Below are 21,900 nucleotides of genomic sequence, written 5' to 3'. Positions count from 1 at the left end.
ATGCACAGAAAACAGGAAGTCATCATGTGTTCTTGACAAGGATGGAATGTGATACAGAAGGTGTTAAGGGAAGGTCGTAGTTCTGAAGGAATGTGTAGGGAGAGGGAGGCAGTGAAATTAGAGGGACCAGGAGGAATACTGTTGTGATAATACAGGTTTAGGGTGATGAGGATCTGAACTAGCGCAGAGCTTTGGAACCAGTCTGGGAGGTCATTTGGGGGTGGTGGGAGGGTAGGAGAAGAGGTAGATTTTTTTTCCCCCCCAGAGGTGTAGGAAGTAGAAATAGCAGAAGGAAAAACGGGAAAGTTTTGGTTTGGGATATCTTGGTTTTTCAGTGATGGGACATCCAAATGGCAGTATTTTATTTTGTTTTATTTTAACGGCTTTATTGAAGTATAATTGATATTTATAAACTGCACATATTTAAAGTGACAATTCGATAAGTTTTGGCTTGTGTGTACACCTGTGAAACCACCACCACAACAAGAGAGTGAACCTGTCCATCACCCCAGAGGTTTCTCCTGTCCCTTTGTCACCTTCCTGTCCCTAAGTAACAACTGATCCGTAACTATAGAGATGTTTTACAGAAGCTGCTATAAATGAATTGTGCAGTACCTACTCTTTTTTGTCTTCTTTCATTTAGCATAATTATTTTAGGTTCGCCCGTGTTGTTCCATGGATCAGTAGTTCCTTCTTTTTGTTACTTACCTTTAGTCCGTTGTACCGGTGGCAGTATGTAGATCATTTGAAGTCGGGGATGGAGCCCAGGTGCCGTGTCAGGGTGTGACCTGGGTTGGCATCCGTTGTCTAGCTGAAGCTTTAAGACTAGAGAGGTGGTCACTAGTGAGTAGGGGGTATTGAAGAGACAAGAGGTAGATGAGAAAAGGAAATGGGTAAAAGAATTACCATTCTCTGTGAAAGGTGATTTCATACATCTTGAAAAAATGGTGAATTTCTTTTTCAGTGAGCTTTTGAAGAAAGCTTGGGTTTAAGAAAAGCATGTTTTGGAGTTTTAGAATTTTTATTTTTATTAGCATGCTTTTTCCACCAGTCTCATTCTAAAATAGGTTGTTACTGTCTTTTTTAGGCAACAGGAGAGAAATCCTTTTCTGTTCGTAATAATGATGGGGCAGTTTCATTTCAGGTATGTATTCTCTTTCAGTCAAGCTTCGTAGAATTTATCTCTACCATGTAGAAGGGTGAATTTTTATAGAAATTTTGGATTTAGGAGTAGTAATTTAGGTATGCTACGTGTCAGTCACTTGAATACAGTAGCTCTCTCCATAACAAACCTACAAGGTGGGTATTGTTAGCCACCACTTATCAAATCGTAAATCTCTGAGAGAATAACTCAGAGTGTTATGTCCAGTGTGAGTGAGGAGGCCCGGATTCCAACCCAGTCCTCCCTGGCTGTCCCCACACCTCTGCCTCTCCAACCCCATGCCGCCTCCCATGCAGAGTGTGTCAGAAACACAGACTTCTGTACCTGAAAGGACCATTGTGATCTTTTAGGGTGATGTTGTCATTTCAGAGATGAGTTCACTGAGCCTTAGAGGCCTGAGTGACCTGCTTAGCTGTCACCCTTGTTAACTGCGCAGCATCACAGCCCATGTGTGGGGTCCGGGGGAGGACACTGGACTGGACCTCAGAGCCCATGTGCTAGCTGGTGACCTTGGACAGCTCAGTCAGCTTCTGAACCTCGCTCTTGAATGATCTGAAAATGGAAAATGAGGGCGCGTGTCTCCCAGGGTTGTTAGGTGTATCATTCTTCCAAAATAAAAGTGCTTTGTAAAGCACTATACAAATAATCTTTTATCATTAATTTATAAGAATCACTGTCTCTTTTCTAACCAGTTTTCATTAATTGAGGTATAATTTGCTTAGAGGGAAATGCCCAGGTCTTACGTGTATGGTTCAATCAGTTCTGACAACTGCATGCACCCACATAACCCACTCTCAAGCTTCTCTGTATTTTTACCATCTCCAAAAGTCCCCCACCCCTGCCTCTGCTCTTCTGATTTCTTTCACCGTAGATTCTTTTGCGTATCTAACAATTCTTATATGTTCTTTTAAGTTCAGTGGCCGTCGGTATTAACAGCTAACTGAGAGCTTTTGGGGCGCTCATCTGCTCTGAGTCCTCAGCAGCTTCCCATCTGTCTCAGAGTAAAAGCCCAAGTCCTTCCACGTGGCCTGCAAGCCTGTGTGGTCCAGCTGCTGTCAACTTTCTGACCTCAGCTCCTGTTTCCTCCCCAGCCCCTGCTTATTACTCTCTTCCAGCTACACAGGCCACCTTGCTGCTCCTAGAAAAGGTCAGGCCTTGGGCTCTGCTCTAGCTGTACCTGCTGGAGGAACATTCATCCCTCAGAATCTGTGTGATCAATTTCTTCCTCCTTCAAGTCTTTGCTCAAATGTCACCTTCTCAACAAAGTTTACTCCAATCGCCCTGTTTTAAACACAGCACCCCCCGCCCCGCCCCTGGCTCTGTTTTTTCCCTTAGTGCTTCTTTCCAACGTACGGTATACCTGTACTTATTATTGTGTTTATTATCTGTCTCTCCCTTTAGAAGGTAGCCATAAGGGCAGGGGTTTCTATCTGCTTTATTGCCGCTGTATATGAAATTCCTCGTCTTGGGCCTGGCCCATAACAGGTTGCCCATCTGTCATTATGGAGATGAATGAGTGAGTCACACATCGTGCTGAGTACTTATGTGTCATCATTATCTCAGTTCATCCTCCCAACAGTCTGTGAATTAGGTACTGTTATTATTCTCCTTTTACAGATGAGGAAACTGAGGCTCAGAGAGGTTAAGTAACTTGCCCAAGGGGAGGGTTCAAACCCAGGTTTGTCTGACTCCAAGGCCCATGTGTTTAATCACTTTGCTTTACTACCTTCTTAAGAAAATACAAGAGGTACTTTTCTGTCTTCTTTCCTTCACTTTAAAATGTTTGTTAATAAAATAAGCATTTTGAATGTTTCTTTTTTAAGTCACAAAAGGAAAGCATTTACAGGATACACATTTGTCAGTTACTAGTGCTTTGTGTCAAGGTGAGTACTGAGGGGAAAGCAGCATTCGTGGTGATTCAGAACATTGCCTCAAGCAGCCAGTGCATAGGGTTCTTGGGATGCATAGAACAGGTGGCACACAGAATGGGCAGCTCGCTTTCTCTCTGGCCTCCCCCCTCCTTGTAAAGAAGCCAGCAGGCGGCTCGTTAGTGTTCTGCTACCCAGTGTCCTCCCGGTTTTGGACAGCACAGTCACTCCGAGCTTTTCTGCTCCATCCACAGAGGAGGTCTGATAGTCTGTCTACCTAGAGCTGGAAAGGGACTGTCAGGGCTTACCTCAACCCTAACGTTTTCATTTTTGCTTTATTTTGTTTTCTTTTTTTTCCTTCAAGTGTCAGGTCTCTACTCTGATCCACCATGATGGTTCTATTGATTTTTTAAAAAAATATTTTTTAGAAATTTCATGAGAGTCTTACTTTTGTAATTAAAATTACATGTTTAGAAAAGTTTTCTTTTTGTGGCTACCTTGGGTGGACAAGAATACATGCTCTCACTTTACAGTGATGAGTTTGGGACATGGTTTTTCGGTAATAATTTCAGCTTGAATAATTCTTGGTCTTTTCTTTTCATCTTCTTGTCAGATGTCTCTTTTTTCCTCCCATTCTTTTAAATTTTGAGGTATAGTACCTATAGAAGAGTGTATAGTACTTATGTTGAGTACAAGTAATTATAAATAATCACCTTTGTAACCATCACCTGGGACAAGAACTAGAACAGTGCCAACACCCAGAACCCCCTTGTGGCCCTCATGCTCTTCTCAACTCTAGAGTAACCCCTATCGTGAAAGATGTTATCGTAACCATTTCCTCACTTTTCTTCATAGTTTACCACCTATATATGTAACCCTAAACAGTATATTTTAGGCTTTGAGTAAAATGTTCTCTGGAATTGATTAAGGTGTCACATTCTGTGATCTTTTTATATATATACATTTTAAAATTTACATTAAACTTCATTTGAATACATGAAATAATGTTGAAAACAAAGAAAAATGTCTAAATGTAGAAATTGTAGCCTCTGTTACTATTGTTTAAAATCATATGGGTAAATTTTGATGAGGGAATACTGGTCCTTTAACTTTTCAAGTATCAGATGAACCTCCTTTCTTTCTCAGAAGTATTTTTTACCAAAGAGCAAAACAACAATATGTTGGCTTGAAAACTAGAAAACTGTATCTTAGGTTAGCTCTGCAGACTTCTGCAAAAACCCATCACTGATGGATAAATATGTGATAAAGCAAGTGTAGTAAACTGTTAATTGTAGAATCTAGGTAGTGGGTACATAGGTATTCACTGTATAATTCTGTTAACCTTTCTGTTAGCTTGAAAATTGTTATAACAAAATATTAGGAGGGTATCATAGAATAAGAAAACATCTATTTAAACTCTGCTCTGGGACAGTTTGATTAATCTAAGTAAGCAGTCTGTTTTCTTCTGCTCATGGTATTCACGATTTATTTCTAAGATTTAAAAATTTAGCCGAGGATTTGGGTATGCTTAAATTTTTTTCTTCTTCACTTTCAGTTTTTCTTTAACATCAGCACTGAAGACCAAGAAGGCCTCTACAGTCTTTATTTTCATAAATGCCCTGGAAGTGAAATACGGTCTAATGACAAGTTTTCATTCAGCCTCGATGTGAGTACCATACAGAAACTCACATGTGGGTGTTGTCAGCCGTGTAAAATGGGAGACAGTTATTTCTTCATGAGAGTAGTCTTAAGAACACTTAAGCCAGAGTAAGAGAAACATGTGGCCAAAATAACATTTATGCCAGTGGGCAGGATACTTCAGCAGAGGGTTCATAAATAAGAAAATATAAAGCGATTTAGGATGTGTTTACACTTTCAGCCTATGCATTAAGAATGTGGGTGTTATCTGCTGGTACTCACTTTCTTGAACTTCCGTGAAACAGCTAAGATTCCAGATTGCTGAATATGGGATGATCTGTTTCTGAAAAGTAAAAATTAATGTCATGTTGGTTTCAGATTGAGATCACAGAGAAGAATCCTGACAGCTACCTCTCAGCGGGAGAAATTCCTCTCCCCAAATTATACATTTCTATGGCCTTTTTCTTTTTGCTCTCTGGGACCATCTGGATTCACATCCTTCGAAAACGACGGTAAATTATCACCTCCTTGAGCCCTTCATCCACGAGTGTTCGGGGATTTATATAATTTCACCTTTTGCTGTCTTCTGAACCTGGAGCACTTGGCACTAGCGATCCTGTTCTCTTCAAAGGGCATCTTCCCCAAAACAAAGGGAGACCGTGCAGGAGCCTTGCCGCCTGGGAGGCCTTTGCATGCCTTGGTGTTTGTTCACTTCCCATTGCTTTGTTTAAAAAGCAAATCCAAATATTTCAATAATATACAAGCAAAATAAAATGTATAAGCAAAGCGTTTCCATAGCGAGGACACTATAGTCCAGGACTCAGTGTGAACACATTGGTCCCATTCAGGGGCTCTTTGTTCTTAAGAGACAAGTGACGACAGCCCAGTGCCTGATGGGAGCATGGAGTTGCTGCTGAGCACCGAAGGCCCCTGCCCAGAGCCTGGGCGGGGTGCATACTGACCTCCAGAGGATCATCACTTGAGAAAACCTCTGCAAAGCCCACCTGCCTGACTCTTGGCCTTTCTTCTGAAATCCCTGAGGCTTTAACTTCCTGGTCTCTTGGTACTTGAGGGCAGCAGCAGCATATGTGTGGAGCTCGTGTTTGTGTCCATCCCCCAAAATGGAAAACAGGATACTAATTTTCAGTTAAAAAATAGTGTGAAGTGTTCGTTATAGTATAAGGCCCACAAACTGTGTAAATGATGGTATGTGAATACGGTATTATAATACGGATTTAAATTCAGACAATAATCGAGCACCCCCAAGTACCAGACACCTCTTTCTCTGGAGCAGTGGGACACATTGAGATCTCTTTAACCTCTGGTGGCCAGATTGCCTTCTAGTGGACGTGTTCAGCTCGGGTACTGGGCTCTGCTGGATGTGGTTGCTGGTTCCTGTTTGTTGTAAATCTTGTACATCCACTGGATGGAACTGTGTCTTGTTTACTTGTGAAGAACCCTGCATAATCATGTTTGGACTGGAGATCAGGCAGCCATTAATAAGAAAAAAAGAATCCTACAAATTCAGGCCATAAGAGGTGTTTGGGGGGTGGCGTTTGGTTTGTTTTTTTAAAGAAAGTTTTGCTTTTGCCGTTATTAGAAAAGTAAGAACTAGGGGTCGGAGACCTGATTTCAGGTGTAAATGCTGTGACTCTTAACTGCCTGTGTGCCTTCCTTCAATCTAAGCCTCTTTCTCCTCGGCTACAGAACTGGGACAGTCATAACTGCCCTGCCTTCCCCTCAGTCTTAGATCCTTAGTTTTCTTATGTGATTCCCCCTGAAATGATGTGTACGAGAGTGTTTTGCAGATCAGGGTGCCGTGCAAAGATGAGGGGCATACAAAATAGTTTAGCCAGATGTTCAGTGGTATTTTAATTTCCCTTTATTTAGTGATGCAACAGTCACTGTCACTGGTTCACTTATGTAAGCTCGTGGCAGCAGTTTGAAATCTGTGGTTAAACGCGGCTGACCTACTTTGTACACCGTATTTTACACTCCTTGTGGAAGTACAGCGTGTGTACAGAAGCGTGCCATTTCAGCCCCCTGCCCCATCCCCGTGTTTTTCCTGGAGGCTCACAGCCAGCCACGTGAGTCATGTCACAGATGTGACTCCAGGGCTGCCAGCGCATTTCAGAGACTTGTAGCCTCTTAGTGCTGGAGGGAACTGAGAGATTTTTTTGCCTCGTCTTATTGAGGCCTTGAGGGGGGGAAGTGAGAGACATGGCTAGCATCCCCCGACAGAGCTGGCCCTGGGACCCAGACTGGCTTGCTGTGCCTTTGTGGCTCTGTCGTGGGCCCCAGAGCACGGGGAAGTGGGAGGGGCACGTGGGCAGCTGATCGGTTTGGTACCTGCTCTCTGCCCAGCCAGGCACTGGATGTCACGGCTCCTTGAGGCCACTGTTGGCCCATTTTCAGCAGAGGTTTCTGAGGCCTAGAGAGATGAAGGTCGTCAGGGTGGACCCCGCATGTGAGCCAGGTCGGTGTGGCTCCAGTGCCCGAGACCTTTCCCTCATTCACGTAACGGCCCAGCCATGAGTGCTGTAACTTGGACCGTGAGCCTTGGTGGCCGGGGCGTGTGGTGAGCACAGCCCTTGACGGTTCTGCACTCTGGGTAAGTCTCATTACTATTCAGGAGGGACAGACTCTCTGGCCTTGACTTCCCTTTCAACCTTCAAGTAGGTAGGCACTGGAGCAGGAAAGTACCAGGGAGGAAACCAGTCATCGGGAAACTGGGTGTGCTGGGTGTGCGTCAGCTGCGCGACACGCCCTCCTTATCGTTCTGTGCACGCCCTCTCCTGTTTTACTTCCTCTCCCGTCCCTTCCCCGCGCACGGCCAGCCACTCGGATGCGTTTAGTGTGTGTTTTGGGGATATTCGTGTATTCTTGTAAACAAATAATGTTTATTGGTATTACATGTATTTTTTTAAATAAGTTTATTATTTTATTTATTTATTATTTTTGGCTGTGTTGGGTCTTCACTGCAGCACGTGGGTTTTCTCTAGTTGCAGCGAGCAGGGGCTACTCTTTGTTGTGGTGCGCGGGCTTCTCATTGCGGTGGCTTCTCTCGTTGCAGAGCACAGGCTCTAGGCGCGCGGGCTTCAGTAGTTGTGGTGCACAGGCTTCAGTAGTTGTGGCGCGCGGGCTCTAGAGCGCCGGCTCAGTAGTTGTGGCGCACGGGCTTAGTTACTCCGCAGCATGTCGGATCTTCCTGGACCAGGGCTCGAACCCATGTCCCCTGCATTGGCAGGCGGATTCTTAACCACTGTGCCACCAGGGAAGCCCTGCATGTATTTTTAATTTATATAAACTGTTCCATCTGTAGGTATTGTTTTTGTACATTTTTCACTCAGAATATCCTCTTAAGATCTAGTCACGTGGCTGCGTGCACGTCCAGTTCATTACTGTTCAGCCACAGTGAGTGTCCCCATTCCACCCACCCACCCCCTTAATGGTGGACCCCTAGGTTGTCTTCATTTCCCTGCTTCCCCATGCTGTCATGATCCACCCTCCTTCCTGTCCCTGGAGGGGTCTGCAGCCTCTGAAGTACATCCTCGGGAGGAGGTGCCCTGGGTGTCGGGGAGCTCTCCGTTAATTTCGCTAAGTGCCGCCGGTTGCCCGCCAGGATGCGTGCCTGTGCCGGCTTGTGCTCCTACTACACGTGTGCCAACACTGGCACCTTATGTTTTGCCAGTGTGACGGGTATAAACTGGTACCTCATTTTCTTCTGCATTTCTCTGAATATCAGTGATATGAATTATCTTTGCAGAGACATGTTAACCTTCTGGGTTTTCCCTCTGTGACTGCCTGTATTTGCATATTTTTCTGTGGGATTTTCTGTGTTTTTCTTGTTGCTTTGCATAAATTCCTCACACATTCGGATCTCAATCCCTTGTATGTCTTAGACATTGCAAATTTCTTCTCCCAGTTGAATTGTTGAGTAAAAATCTTTCATACTAACGGAGTCACAGCTATCTAATTTTAGTCTTTGGGGCAGTGCTCCTTGGAACTTAAGAGGCCCATTCCTACTCCAAGATTACAAAATGTGTATTTTATGCTTAGCAGCAGACTCCACCTGGGTTGTAAGTAAGTGTGAAGCAGAGATCCAGCTTTCCTTATTTCTTATATAGGTTTGAGCTAATTTTTTCCCAATGTCAGTCATTAAGCAGGCTGTTCTTTTCCCACTGACTTGGTATCCCCTTAACTATCAAGCTTCTGTACACACACGAATCTATTTTTAAGCCTTCTAGTCTATTCTGTTGGTTTACCTGTCTGATGCGACACCCGTTTCCCGTTTTTTACGGCTGTGGCTTTGCAGAATGTCTTGATATCCGAAAGTGGGAGTCCCCACTGTAGCGCTTACTCAAGTCTTTGCTTTCTTTAAGACTTTTCTCCATCGTGGTTTTGTTTGTCTTCTTAGGTTAATTCCTAGGATGAGGCAAGAAGGGGTAGTGGAGTTGAGTGCCCGGCAGCCTGAAGGTGGACTCGTGCCCGTAGGGGGAGGTGGGCAGTGGGTGCTTTGCGCCACTGTCCTGGTATGTTTGGCAGGTTCTAGCTGTGAGGGGAGAGAGAGGGGCACAACCCCAGCGCTTTCTCTCTGACCAGCCCTGCTGCCTGGCTCCAAAGCCTCCTCTCCTCCTGGCTGCAGATTTCCCCTATAGCTGTGCCTAATCACCTCGGCCTTCTTGGGGGTTTCATGCCATTTTCATAGATCCATCTGCCTCATTCTTGATTCTGCGGGCTTTCCAAGGTGGTTTCTGGAGAAGCAGCGGGCGGCCTGTTTAGATTTCCATCTTATCAGGCCTGGAAACCCATTGTGCATAACTCGGCTCCATTCACAACATTGAATTATATAGTAGAGGTGACTTGGGACTCCATTCCAGGCCTTTTCTGCTGCCAGCAACCACTTGTTTAAAAAGCTTCATGTTTGTGGTTTGCTTAGATTATATTTACTGCCTCCTTATAAGTATATGATGCCTGGAGCTTCACGTGTTCTTTGGGAGTATGAAATATCCCTTTAATTCTTTCCTCTCTGTCTTTACATAGGAATGATGTATTTAAGATTCACTGGTTGATGGCCGCCCTTCCTTTCACCAAGTCTCTCTCCTTGGTGTTCCACGCAGTACGTATTAGTATTTTGGGGTCATTTACGAAATGATGTACAATACCTATACTGTCTGGAAAAATAAAGTAGAAGACAGGACACATCAAATGAAAGATGAAAGAATACCTTTGTCATGAAGCCTCCTTTGGTCTGGGAGGGACTCTGATCACGGAGATGAATCATCACAATCTCCCTAATGCTAGACTTGAGATTTTCACACGTTACCTTCAGACTCAAGAGTCTTCTCAGAACACTGGTTGGTGTTTATTTGTTTTGTTTTTGTTTTCCCAGTCATTTCTTAAGATTAGTGTGCCATCTGCTGAATTGTTTCCATGACTTCCTTTATTTTTCCAAATATTCCCTCATGTTCCCGTTTGATTTGAAGTTCAGTGTTAGGATACTTATTTGAGAGAAAACTGATGCTCTAAAGATTGAGGCATAAGAATTGAGCTTAAGCTTTGACTATTTAGTCCTGATGCAGATTGAAATGAGCCTGCCCATGGGAGTAAGATCACAGCTTCCCTGATTTGTAGGCCTACGAGGTATCCATGGGTCATACGTGAGGGTGACAGTCTCCAGACATGTGCACAAGATCCTACTGCACTTAAAAATATTGTCATAGAAAAAGTAATAATATAGCCAGTTACAATCTCAAGAAATGACAATTATTTGGATAATTTCCCATTTGGGTGTAAAGTAAAAGATTCTTTCTGGAACCGTGTAGATGACGAATGATAAGATTCTTGAGTCACTTTCATATCTAGACAGCCACGTGTGGGAGAATGAAAGATGTATAAAGAAACTGATGTCAGCTTTGGGAGTCCTGCCTGGAAGCATTTGGGCCACTACTGAAACTGGTCACTTTAGTTAAACTGCACTGGTGATTTCAGGTAGCTCTAAATTTACAGATTTTTTTCCAAAGAAAACATAGTTGAAGCTAGGTGATTCCACATAGATTTATTTACTGACTTTACTGACTGATTTATTATGTAAGCAGCAAGGCTATGAAAGATAAAGCTCTTGACTGGGGCATTGAAAAGACCTGTGGCATTTGGAGGTCTTTTTTCTTGTTTATTTGTTTTTTGGTGGTTTTATTTTTATTTATTTATTTATTTTTTGCGGTACGCGGGCCTCTCACTGCCGTGGCCTCTCCCGTTGTTTTGGTGGCTTTATACGTCATTTTATTTTATTTTATTTTACCTGGGCTACGGCAGTGAAAACCTGGAATCCTAACCACCAGGGAACTCCCTTGGAGATTTTAAAGAAAAGAATAGGCATCCATTTGCCAGAGTGAATCACCTGCCTCAGGAGAGGGGCCCTGGGACTCCCCTGGTGGCCCAGTGCTTAAGACTCTGAGCTTCAAATGCTGGGGGTGCAGGTTCGATCCCTGGTCGGAGACTAAGATCCCACATGCCACGTGGCACGGCCAGAAAAAGAGAGGGACCCGGACTAGGTGTTAGTGACATGGAACCCTTGCGTCAAGTTCCTTGTCAGGACGCAAGTTTCCTGACATTTGTAGTGCGCTTACAGGCTTCACTGTGCATCAGCAAGCTCAGCATTACAGATTGGGAGCGGGTGTCCCCCGTCACGAGGGCCTCTGGTGGCATTTCCTGTTCTGCTGTGTGTAAGGCGTGTAGTAGATGATCTTTCTGAAATGCACTTGTTTGATTGCAGATCGACTACCACTACATCTCCTCCCAGGGCTTCCCGATCGAGGGGTGGGCTGTGGTGTACTACATCACTCACCTGTAAGTATGCAGAGTGACACAGGAAGCACCCATCCCACGAAGTAGCTTGCCAGACAAGTTGGGGGAGCCGTGGTAGGACGAGACCTGCCCCACATTGACTGGCCCCACCCTCCCAGGGCAGCCTGCCGGATTCCTGCCAGGCCTGAGGCGTGTGGCGTGTAGTGGCTGTCCCGACCTGAGAACGTGGGGCCGTCGACGTGCCCCTGCCGATCAGATAGCGGGGTGCATAGCTAGCTACCATGTGCCTGAAAGTGACGCTCACTTACGGTGGATTCCCTGAGTTTGGCCACCTGTCTTTTGCAGGCGTGAAATCATAGAACTCTCAAAGTGAGACGCTAAAGACACCCGTTGGTATCTGTTCATTTTTTTCCTTTGCAGCTTGAAAGGGGCCCTGCTGTTCATCACCATTGCGCTCATTGGCACCGGCTGGGCTTTCATTAAGCACATCCTTTCTGATAAAGACAAGAAGATCTTCATGATCGTCATCCCGCTTCAGGTAAAGGAACCCTCGTCCTGCTTGTCCTCGTTCTCTCTTGACACTTAGCTGGGCTCAGCTCCAGGCCTGCCTGGGAAGAGGGAGTCAGTTCTCCTGGAAACCCCCGCTTCTGCCTTTGGGGTTGAAGACTGGGCCTCTCTTTCTGAATTCTAGACCTCAGGTCATTGCACTGGGGGATGCTCCACCATCTACCATCTTTAAGCCAGCATGTGAATAGGGAGCTGCTGAGAAGTTAGGGAATCTGTTTGCCTTGTAACAAGATGGTCCTGTTAGCAAAGAAGCTTGGGTACACAGTGACTTGACCAACAAATTTTTTCCCCCCGGCATGCCGCATGGCTTGCAGGATCTTAGTTCCCCACCCAGGGATTGAACCTGGGCCATGGCAGTGAAAGCGCCAAGTCCTAACCACTGGACCGCCAGGGAATTCCCAACAAATTATTTTAAAACTGAATGACATCAGTGAGTTTCCACAAGGTAGAATATGAGACATTGGGGCAAAGATTTATTAAATGCTTCATATGTTTGGGGCCCTGGACTGAGGCCAACTTTATAAAATTGTGAGCCCCTCAGGAGAGGAACCTTGTCTTACGTATAACAGTCTTACTGGATATAGAACCTGGATGTAAGGGACGCATAAACAGAGAGGTCCTAGCAGGGATGCACAGCTCCTCAGCTCTGCTTGACCAGGGAGCTTCAATTTGATAAAGTTGTTCTCGTCAGCCAATCATTTTGGAGCACAGTGTAAGTGTGGCAGGTGAGGGTGGGAGAGGGACACCTTTCTGGGCACCCAGGTCGGCCTCCTCCACTCTGGTGATGGGCGGTTTGGCAATGCTTGCGGCAAAACCATCTTCACGTTCAATAATACGGGCCACACGCTAGTGCCAGGGGAATGGTGCAGACCAGCTGCTGTAGGTTTCCAGTGAGAGGGTATTCACCCCAGTTCGAATGATCTGGAAGAGCTTTATCGTGGAGATGGGTCTTGCCTAGGTTTTAAGGTAAGACACATGACGGAGGCAAACATGACACGACCGTCTGGTGTACAGGAGATGCTGAGGCGCTGGGCAGGTCTTGGCTGTTGAGCCACTGGGGCCACTTCTCTGCCGGGCTGAGCTCTCCAGCCTGCCAAGGTCTCAGAGCTCGGAGGCGGTGGGCTGGGGTGCTCCTGCCCCTGCCGTCCTGCCCCGTCTCGCCTTCCCTCTAGGAGCCGCTGCCTTCCCCCCCAGTTTGACTCTTCCTCACATAGCCTAAACTGTGATATAAGGGACACAGCTTCCCCCCTTTTGTTCCCCACAAGGTTACGTGGCAGGTCACTCGGAGGAAACAAGGCCACTTACAAAACTGAATGTAAGGAAGTTAGGAGTGTTTAAGTGTCAGGACTCGTCTGGGAAGTCCTTGAGCGCCAGCCCTGAAAAGTTGAAACCGTTTCCTTTTGGTCATGGGGAGCCACTGTGCGTTTCTGAGTAGGGAGTGAGGGATGTAAAAATGGAGTTTCGAGAACATGATTGGCACTTGGTTCCACACCAGCGCCTCTGGGAACATTTTGTGTCTCGTGTCAAGAGTGTGAACTAAGGACAAAATGGCATTAAACATTTAAGCTGTCAGTTTCCCACTTTGTCTTCATGGACAGAGCCACAAATGCAGATGTTTAGGATGGACTGGGCTGCAGGAGGAACCCAGAGGCTGGGTGTCGGTGGGAGACGGAAACTTCAAGCTAATTTTTGCATTTGTATTAAGTGAATTAGGGCTTCAGTAATGATTTAACTGGTAAGTCCTAGATGGAAAGAGAAACTACCCTCCCCAAGTCATTGCACGACAGGTTTCACATTTTTGTACAAGTGTGGAGAATTCCCTTTAGAGCAGTGAAGCAGAGTATTTGGGACCACGGACTTCGCATGGAGTACAGAGGTGGGATTCTGATCTCTGCTTTCGGACCTAGTGATAATCTTCGAAAGAATATCTCATAAATTATGTCTCCCTTATGCTCAGTAGTGTCACAGTTTTAAAAATATTGCTCTCTCTGTTTAGCCAGCTGAGGGACTTTTATAACATGCTAAGAGCTTAATGACAGGACCGAATGTACAAGGCATGTCCTTCACTTTGGAGATTGAAGCAGGCCGTGGACGCGGACGCACCTCAGTGCGGAGAACCAAGCCGCGTCTGCTGTGGGGCAGGCCGACCCGGGTTATTCCTCTGAGGAGCAACGTGGCCACTCACCCACTGGGCTGAAACCGGCCCTCCTTGCCGCTCTGGTCTCTGATAAAACAGTCCTGTTATCTGTCCCCGAGGGCCAGGGGCCCCATGCGTGAGATCTCAGGCCTGAGGAGGTGGCTGAAGGGAATGTGAAGTGCCACCTGTTCAGCACCTGAGCCACTGCTGAGGCTGAAGGTGCCTGCAGAGCAGAGTGTCCCGGTTGTCTGTGGCTGCATAACACATCACCCTGTTATGACTTAGTGACTTCACAGCGCAGTGACTGTTCACTCTGTCTCACATTTTCTGTCCGTCAGGAATTCGGCAGTGGCTTACGTGGGTGGGTCTGGTAGGTCTCATGCAGTTCTGGTAGACGGCGGTGGGGCCGTCTTCACTTGCCTCTGTCTCCTGGGCTGGGAGGACTTGATCAGATGAAGGGGGAACTGTGGGGACTCCTCGGGCATCTTCTCTCTCTCTGGGTTCTCCGGCAGGGCGGCTTCCAGACTTCTTATAAGACCGGGTCTCCAAAGGTGTGTGAGAGCCAGGCAGGGGCAGTGTCCTTGGCGTGACCTGCCTTGGAAGTGATGTGTCAGTCACGGCCACCCTCTATTGGTCAGAGCAGTCGCAAGCTCGAGGAGGCACGGAGACTACTTCTTTTTTTTTTTTTTTTTTTTTTTTCGGTACGCGGGCCTCTCACTGTTGTGGTCTCTCCCGTTGCGGAGCACAGTCTCCGGACGCGCAGGCTCAGCGGCCCTGGCTCACGGGCCCAGCCGCTCCGCGGCATGTGGGATCCTCCCAGACCGGGGCACGAACCCACATCCCCTGCATCGGCAGGCAGACTCTCAACCACTGTGCCACCAGGGAAGCCCGAGACTACTTCTTGATTGGAGGGAAGCAAAGTTCTGTGAAAGCACGTGGACCTGGAAACCATGCTGTGGCCCCAGGGTGGGGCCTCTAGGTCCCAGTGTCCCCCCCGCGTTGGGGCTGCTCTTGTAAAGATTTGTCCATGCTTTGGGGCCTCAGCGACTTCTGTGTCCTGCAGGTCCTGGCAAACGTGGCCTATATCATCATAGAGTCCACTGAGGAGGGGACGACCGAGTATGGCTTGTGGAAGGATTCTCTGTTTCTGGTGGACCTGCTGTGCTGTGGAGCCATCCTCTTCCCGGTGGTGTGGTGAGTGCCTGCAGGGAGGGAGGCCGCGTGTGCACCGTGGGCTTGTCTGTCCAGCCCAACGGCTGAACCCGCCGTTCCCAAACTGGTCAGAATCACACAGGGCATCTGTTTAAAAATGACAACTTCCTGGGCCCCAGACTCACCTGAATTAGTCTCCAGGGGCAGGACTTTGGAATTTTTGTCTCTTTCAAGTTCCCAGTAGATTGTGATAGCGCTCATATGGCACAGGCTTTTAGCAGTTCAGACACTAGAGAAGATTCTTGAGATGAGAACTTAGTAGCAACATAAAATAGCAGAATGAATTTAAAGGGAAGGGAGTTGAAGAAAGCCCATAAAGAGCCTCATCTTGCCAAATTAGGTAGAAAGTGAGGAAGTTTATTAACATAAAACTAGTGATAGTTCTCAGCTCATAAACATTGCAGATATCTTCAGAATGGTTTGCTTCATTCCTGGAAGTGGCAGACTTTAGATGCATATATGTATTGTGCTTTGTGTGTAAAGACACGTTAGTGCCAAGTCAGTGGTTGATGAGAAAGAATATCCTCCTGAGATCTCATCGAAGTGAAGGAAATTCTTGCTTCAGTAGGAAGCAGTTAGAGGAAGAAGGGCTAACAAAAATCAGACACTCGCCTTCATGATGATCTAGTTCCGTGGCTACTTGAAAGCAATCAGTTCTTTTAGAATAAAGTTTAAAAATACAGATTTACCTACCTTTTATTAGAAGTGAGGTGTTCCACTCTGCAGTGCCCCATGCAGTGAATTAATATTTTTAGACTCCTGGGGTCGATCAGGTCATTCAGTTATTCTGATTATTTAGAACATGGTGCCAGTGGAGTGTAATGCTCATTCTGGCCAGTTATTTAGATTCACTCTTGACCCTAACTTTGTCATACTTCACATGTGTACATGCATCAGTTCAGTAGATAGAGCAGACAGCTGCCAGCACAGGAGAGAGAGCGTTAGTGAGTCTCGTTAATCTCCACAACCTCCGGGTACCCTGCCCAGGCTTCTGTGACAGGATGGCCAGCGTTGTCTTCAGGTAGAAGGAGCATCTTATCATCAGGGAACAGAGCCTCCGCCCCCCCGCCACATGTGCGCATGACATAGAAAGGCCCTGGGGGACGGGGAAGCCCCATGCGCTCCGGAGCTACAAGGGGCAGGTTCCTGCCATTTGTTAATTACAGCACTAAGGAGCAGGTGCCAGATGGCAGGATTCTTCAAGGTAAACGCTCTGAAAATTGCTGTAAAATGAAGAAACTCAAGTACTAGAGAGGTGATTTAAGAAACAGTATCAAAAAGTTTTTAAACATTCAGATTCGGCCAGCTTTGGTCCAGTGTCAGCTTTGTGCCACTTAATTTCACATGTTGCACCATTCAGTTCTCACAGGTGGGCAAACTGCGGAGGTTTTAGGAGAAATGACTTACTTACAGTTGGGTAGAGAGTGGGCAGCTGTGCCAGGACTGTAGCCTGGGTCTGTGAGACCCCAGCCCTCCTCCCCCTGTGCCATGTCCGCTTGTGCTGTGCCCTTCCTCCCACACAGTCCTTCCCTCGGTGCCTGTGAACTCTGCCTAGGACGCTGGTCTACAGGTTCTTTAAGAACGTTCACGTTCCCCTGTCTGAATGGTAATTAGTTACCAGCACCTCACAGCCAGAAAAGATTCCCTGGAGGTTGGCATTTTTTCAGCAAAGTTAGAAATCTCAGGTCGATGAAGTATCGAGTTTGCATGAAGCCTTGTGCTCGCAGCTCCTAGACCTAGACTTCAGAAGTCGGCCTGTGACCTTCTTATAGGGTCCATTCTCTCCAGGTAGCAGGTGAACTTGCTGAGGCTCCATTGTCCTAGCTGTGTTGCGGCGGGGGCGTAGCTGTGGGACTGAGAGATTAGGTAGAAAAAGATGAGGAGTGTTATTGTGTTTTGATCTTTCCCCTCACACCCAGGTCTCTGCCAGGCTTTTTTGAGCCAGCAGAGGGCATCTTTAACCCTCAGGCTTGGGCACCATACATGCTGAAGGGGTTGATTATCAACAATCGTGTTGTCTAGGGAGAGTGCTCTAAAATCATCTAGTCCAGCCTTTTAAGTTGATAATCGAGAAATCCAAGGCCTCAAGTTACTAGTGCTGAAAATAGAGAGGAATGCAAATTTGTTAGCTAACCTTTTTGTTCTCCAAATGTTTATTTTTAGGTCAATCAGACATTTACAAGAAGCATCAGCAACAGATGGAAAAGGCAAGTTCCTTTCGGGGCTGGACAGCGTTCCCTGAAGCAGCAGGCCTGGGCACTGCTGAGGGTGGAGCAGGAAGGCCGGTGCCCAAGGGCGAGCCCTAGGGGCTTCGTAAGAGCAGCCCCGGGTTGTTTGGCGGGGAGGCAGGTGGGGAGCATTACCGAGAGGTTGTGTAAGGCCTGGAGGTGACTGCTTACCTCCACTCGTGAGTGTGATCCTCACCTTCTCAGAGCTGAGTCAGGAGGAGAAGATGTTGTCTTGGAAGGACCAGATAACACTTCACTGTGAGAACAGGAGCTATTATGGATTGGGAACGGCTACGTGTAAAGCATCCCTTCCTGCTGATTTAACACGCTTTCAAAATAGTTGTGTCAGTATTAATTTAAAAAGAGACTCATGCCAGAAAGAACCTCTGAAACTCTGATTTTTAAATGGTTGTGCCATTATAACCCTTTTGCATCTTGTTGATTTTCGAACCATGCCTCCTAAGTCTGAAAAGAAACCACAGAGAAAATGTTTTGCGATTCTGGGCTTACTTGAATAATGTCCATGACTACAGGCTGCCGTGGGCCACGCGGGGATTTCAGGCCACAGCTGGTTGAGGAGGCATGCTCTCTCTAAGGTCCCCTCTGCCTCTGGATCCATGAAATCCCACACCCAGTGCTGGTAGTAATGTTCTTTAAGGCAGATTATTCATTTGTTCTTGTTAAATAAAATTTTGTTGCTGACCTGTTTTCTGATTGTAGAAGTAATGTAGATTCATTTTGGAAATTTTGGAAAATAGATAGTAGGTACAGATCTTCCTTCACACTTGCTATACAGTTAATATCACATGATTTTCCTTGAATTGAATTAACCTGACTTCAAGGCTTCATACCAGTGTCAGGCACGATCCCGGTGTTCTTACTGAGAGCACAGCACTCGCTGGGGCGTCTCCAGTTTGGGGTCCACGGTAGTTCCTGTCGGGATTCCTGCTGTCCGGGTCCGTGAAGCGCTCTGTGAGAAGCCTGGTGCGTGAGGGTCATGCCAGGCTGGGAGCCCCGGTCGTCAGATTCCAGGCTCCCAAGGTGCCCCCAGCTTCCCAGGTGGCCATAAGGCGCCACTTGCAGAATGTACCAGCTCTCTTTCTAGTCCCAGGAAATAGCTTTTTTTTTTCTCTCTCTCTCTTCCTTCAAAGGCCCTGGATTCCGTTCTCCCTCTGGAATGCGCTCTGGGATAGATTCTTTTTTATTTTTTTTTTAAATTTATTTATTATTTATTTTTGGCTGTGTTGGGTCTTCATTGCCGCACGCAGGTTTTCTCTAGTTGCGGCGAGCGGGGGCTACTCTTCGTTGCGGTGTGCGGGCTCCTCATTGCTGTGGCTTCTCTTACTGCGGAGCACGGGCTCTAGGCGCTGCGGCTTCAGTAGTCGTGGCTCATGGGCCCTAGAGCACAGGCTCAGTAGTTGTGGCGCACGAGCTTAGTTGCTCCACGGCATGTGGGATCTTCCTGGACCAGGGCTCGAACCCATGTCCCCTGCACTGGCAGGCGGATTCTTAACCACTGTGCCACCAAGAAACTCCTGGGATAGATTCTTTTCAGTGAGTTTAAGCTGGAACGTGGTCTGCAGAAATCTTTTGCTTTTAGCCTGGCTTTCTGAGCCACGGATCTCAGAGAGCCGTTCTGCCTTCTTGGAGTGGGGTAAAGGAAAGCAGCAAAAAATAAACCATGAATTAGAATCTTGATAAAGCACGTTGCCACAAACAGAAAGTAAAAACCCACCTTCTGGGAACTTATTGTTTGGGCATATTCTTGCCTTTTTTTTTTTTTTCCTTCTATGCATGTTATATAAAAAGTTGGTTTTATTATTTCTGTAACTTAATGAATAGGTCTTTCTCTTATTTTAATATATTGAAATGAGACATGTTAACTTTTTCATCTTTTTACACTTCAGTAGTTCTAGGTTCATTTTACTGACTGTTTGACTGAAAATGTCCAAAAATCCCAAGGGTAATGTTTTCCAGTTGATAAGTTTTATCTGTACTTTTCTTTTTTTTATTAATTAATTTATTTGGCTGCATCAGGTCTTTGTTGTAGCGCGTGGGTTTCTCTCTAGCTGTGGTGCGTGGGCTCCAGAGCACGCAGGCTCAGTGTTTGTGGCGTGCAGGCTTAGTTGTCCCACGGTAGTTGCGGCACATGGGCTCTCTAGTTGTGGCGTGCGGGCTCAGTAGTTGCGGTGTGAGGGCTTAGTTGCCCTGTGGCATATGAGATCTTAGTTCCTCGACCAGGGATCGAACCCGTGTACCCTGCATTGGAAGGTGGATGCTTAACCCCTGGACCACCAGAGAAGTCCTATCTGTACTTTTCTTCTTGGCTTCATCCTTACCCCTTTGTGAATTCCTCTATTCCTTCCTCACCACTCCCTTCTCCCCTTCTTCATTGTTCTGATCCTTTGACACCTCTCTGCCTTCTCCACTTTGCTTTTAGAGGGCTTGGAGGTGACTGTGGTAATTAACTGTCTCTGTGACCATTTATTCCATGAGACATTAATTGTTGGCTGAGGATCTTAGTAAAGTGTCCTGCCTGCGGTGGACAACACAGCAAGTGAAGCCCAAGATGGGGGGGTCGCAGTTGTCCCCCAGCATCTGTAGTAAAGAGAAACTTTATGGAACAGGAACGCTTTTGTCATCCCCTGGGGCATACAAGGCAGTTTCTTGTTTTTTCCACCAGGTGACAGCATGGGACCTCTTCAGCAGAGAGCGAATATGAAAACCGGAAGTCATGCAGGCACACCAGGGCTTTTGTTCCACCATTCTCGGGACATACCATTAAGAAAGCACCCATTTCTCGTCAGCAGATATCACAAGCCCTTTGAAAGAGGGACAGAGTTGATTAGAATAGGGGTGTCTTCTTGATTCGTCTTCTTTCACTGAACTGATGTAGGCTGTGGGGTGCTTTGGAGCTAATCCACAAATGCATATTTCACTCTGAACTTTGAAGAATGGTTATGCTTGTGACCCTTCCAGAAACAGGGCAGCCATGTCCCCATGGTTGAAGTCTCCCCTGCAGAGAACTCAGGGACAGCACGCTGTGCTGGCACACCATCCTCGGGCATGGCTGCTGAGCGGCCCCAGGACAGAGGTGAGGCAGCACGGGAGAGCTTGAGTGAGCGCACTGCCCACCGCCTGCTGGTTCTGGAACGTTGCGGTTGACCCTCTCTGCTCCTCAGTTCACGCGGCCTGAGATCTAGCCCATCCTGGAGGCAGCTGACAGAGCAAAGGCCGTGGGCGATAAAGTCTCCTGCGGGATTTGGAAGCTTTTGGCTGGATGGAGCCTGACACTTTGGTTCTTATTCTTAGTCTCATTATTCCACTGACTCATTACATGACCTTGACCGCGACTTGGGCTTAACAATGTCAGTTTAAGTGCAGTCTAGGCTGACTGATTGCAAGTGGGGGAAAGGCTGTAGTTGTTCTCCCTGCACTTGGGATTCATATTGCTTTCTTTTCTTTTTTTCTTTTTTCTTTTTTGAGAGGTAAGATGTGGATTTATTTAGAGAGAAACACACTCCACAGAGTGTGGGCCATCTAAGAAGGCTAGAGCGGCACCAGGGTACGGGGCTGTCAGTTTTTATAGGAGTGGGTAATTTCATAGGTAATGAGTGGGGGGGGTGTTCCAGCTATTTGGGGGCATGTTGCTTTCAAAGAATGTGGGTTTGGATTTGTTTACTTCTTTGTGTCTAGATTCCTTTTGACAGAAGCTGAGAAAGTATAAAGGAAAACATTAAGGGCAAAGCTGCCCACTGTCCTTAAGTCGTGTCTTTGTCTCTTCTGTTACACGTGGTGGCTTCTCTCAGGTGCTCTGTCATTTAGTGTCACTGCCGTGCCACATCCTCTGAGAGGAGGCTTCGTTGAGTCTTCACAGGCACGCCCAGCTCTGCTGCGCTATGTTTTGCCTTCCAGGAGTCACTGGCTGTTTCTGCCTTTGAGCCTGCACCCTTGTTCCCTTCTGTTACTCCAGTGTCATTACCTCAGAGGACTGGACTGGGGAGACACACCATACATCTAATTAACAATCTCTGCTTCTGAGCATCTTCTTTTTTCCCCTTTTGTTTCTGAGGAAATTTCAGCAGAAGCCTTCTTCGGAATCTTAGCTTTCACGTGAGCTTCAAAAGCACTTAAACAAATGGTGATTGGCTGGTTGAAGAGGTTATGGAGGAAAGGCTTCATCCCCAGCTGCCACTATGTTCTGAAAGTAGCTGTGGCCTTGAGAGGGCAGCCGTTCTCAAGAGGGTCCTCAGGATCAGAACTTTTTTCATAACAAGTCTT

The 21,900-nt window shown here is 46.6% G+C and overlaps 1 protein-coding gene across 5 annotated transcripts in view; it reads left to right on the top strand.

The window, feature by feature from the left end:
• Positions 1-21,900, top strand: part of GPR107 (G protein-coupled receptor 107) — a gene marked incomplete at both ends in the record, with an annotated part of 69,285 nt that overhangs the window by 20,863 nt on the left and 26,522 nt on the right. For 2 of the 5 annotated variants that reach the window (XM_079706887.1, XM_079706886.1), the window contains 9 exons: positions 1,088-1,144; positions 4,586-4,696; positions 5,047-5,180; positions 9,712-9,787; positions 11,444-11,517; positions 11,896-12,013; positions 15,243-15,373; positions 17,555-17,598; positions 20,303-20,359. In XM_079706887.1, coding sequence (XP_079563013.1) covers positions 1,088-1,144; positions 4,586-4,696; positions 5,047-5,180; positions 9,712-9,787; positions 11,444-11,517; positions 11,896-12,013; positions 15,243-15,373; positions 17,555-17,598; positions 20,303-20,359 — 802 coding nt within the window. Of the gene's footprint in view, positions 1-1,087; positions 1,145-4,585; positions 4,697-5,046; positions 5,181-9,711; positions 9,788-11,443; positions 11,518-11,895; positions 12,014-15,242; positions 15,374-17,554; positions 17,603-20,282; positions 20,369-21,900 lie in introns of all 5 variants that reach the window. The other 3 variants (XM_079706889.1, XM_079706888.1, XM_079706885.1) reach the window with 2 other exon arrangements.

The sequence above is a fragment of the Hyperoodon ampullatus genome (assembly GCF_949752795.1).
Source record: "Hyperoodon ampullatus genome assembly, chromosome: 6".
Taxonomy (NCBI): Eukaryota; Metazoa; Chordata; class Mammalia; order Artiodactyla; family Ziphiidae; genus Hyperoodon; species Hyperoodon ampullatus.
This window is presented reverse-complemented; position numbering and strand designations above follow the sequence as displayed.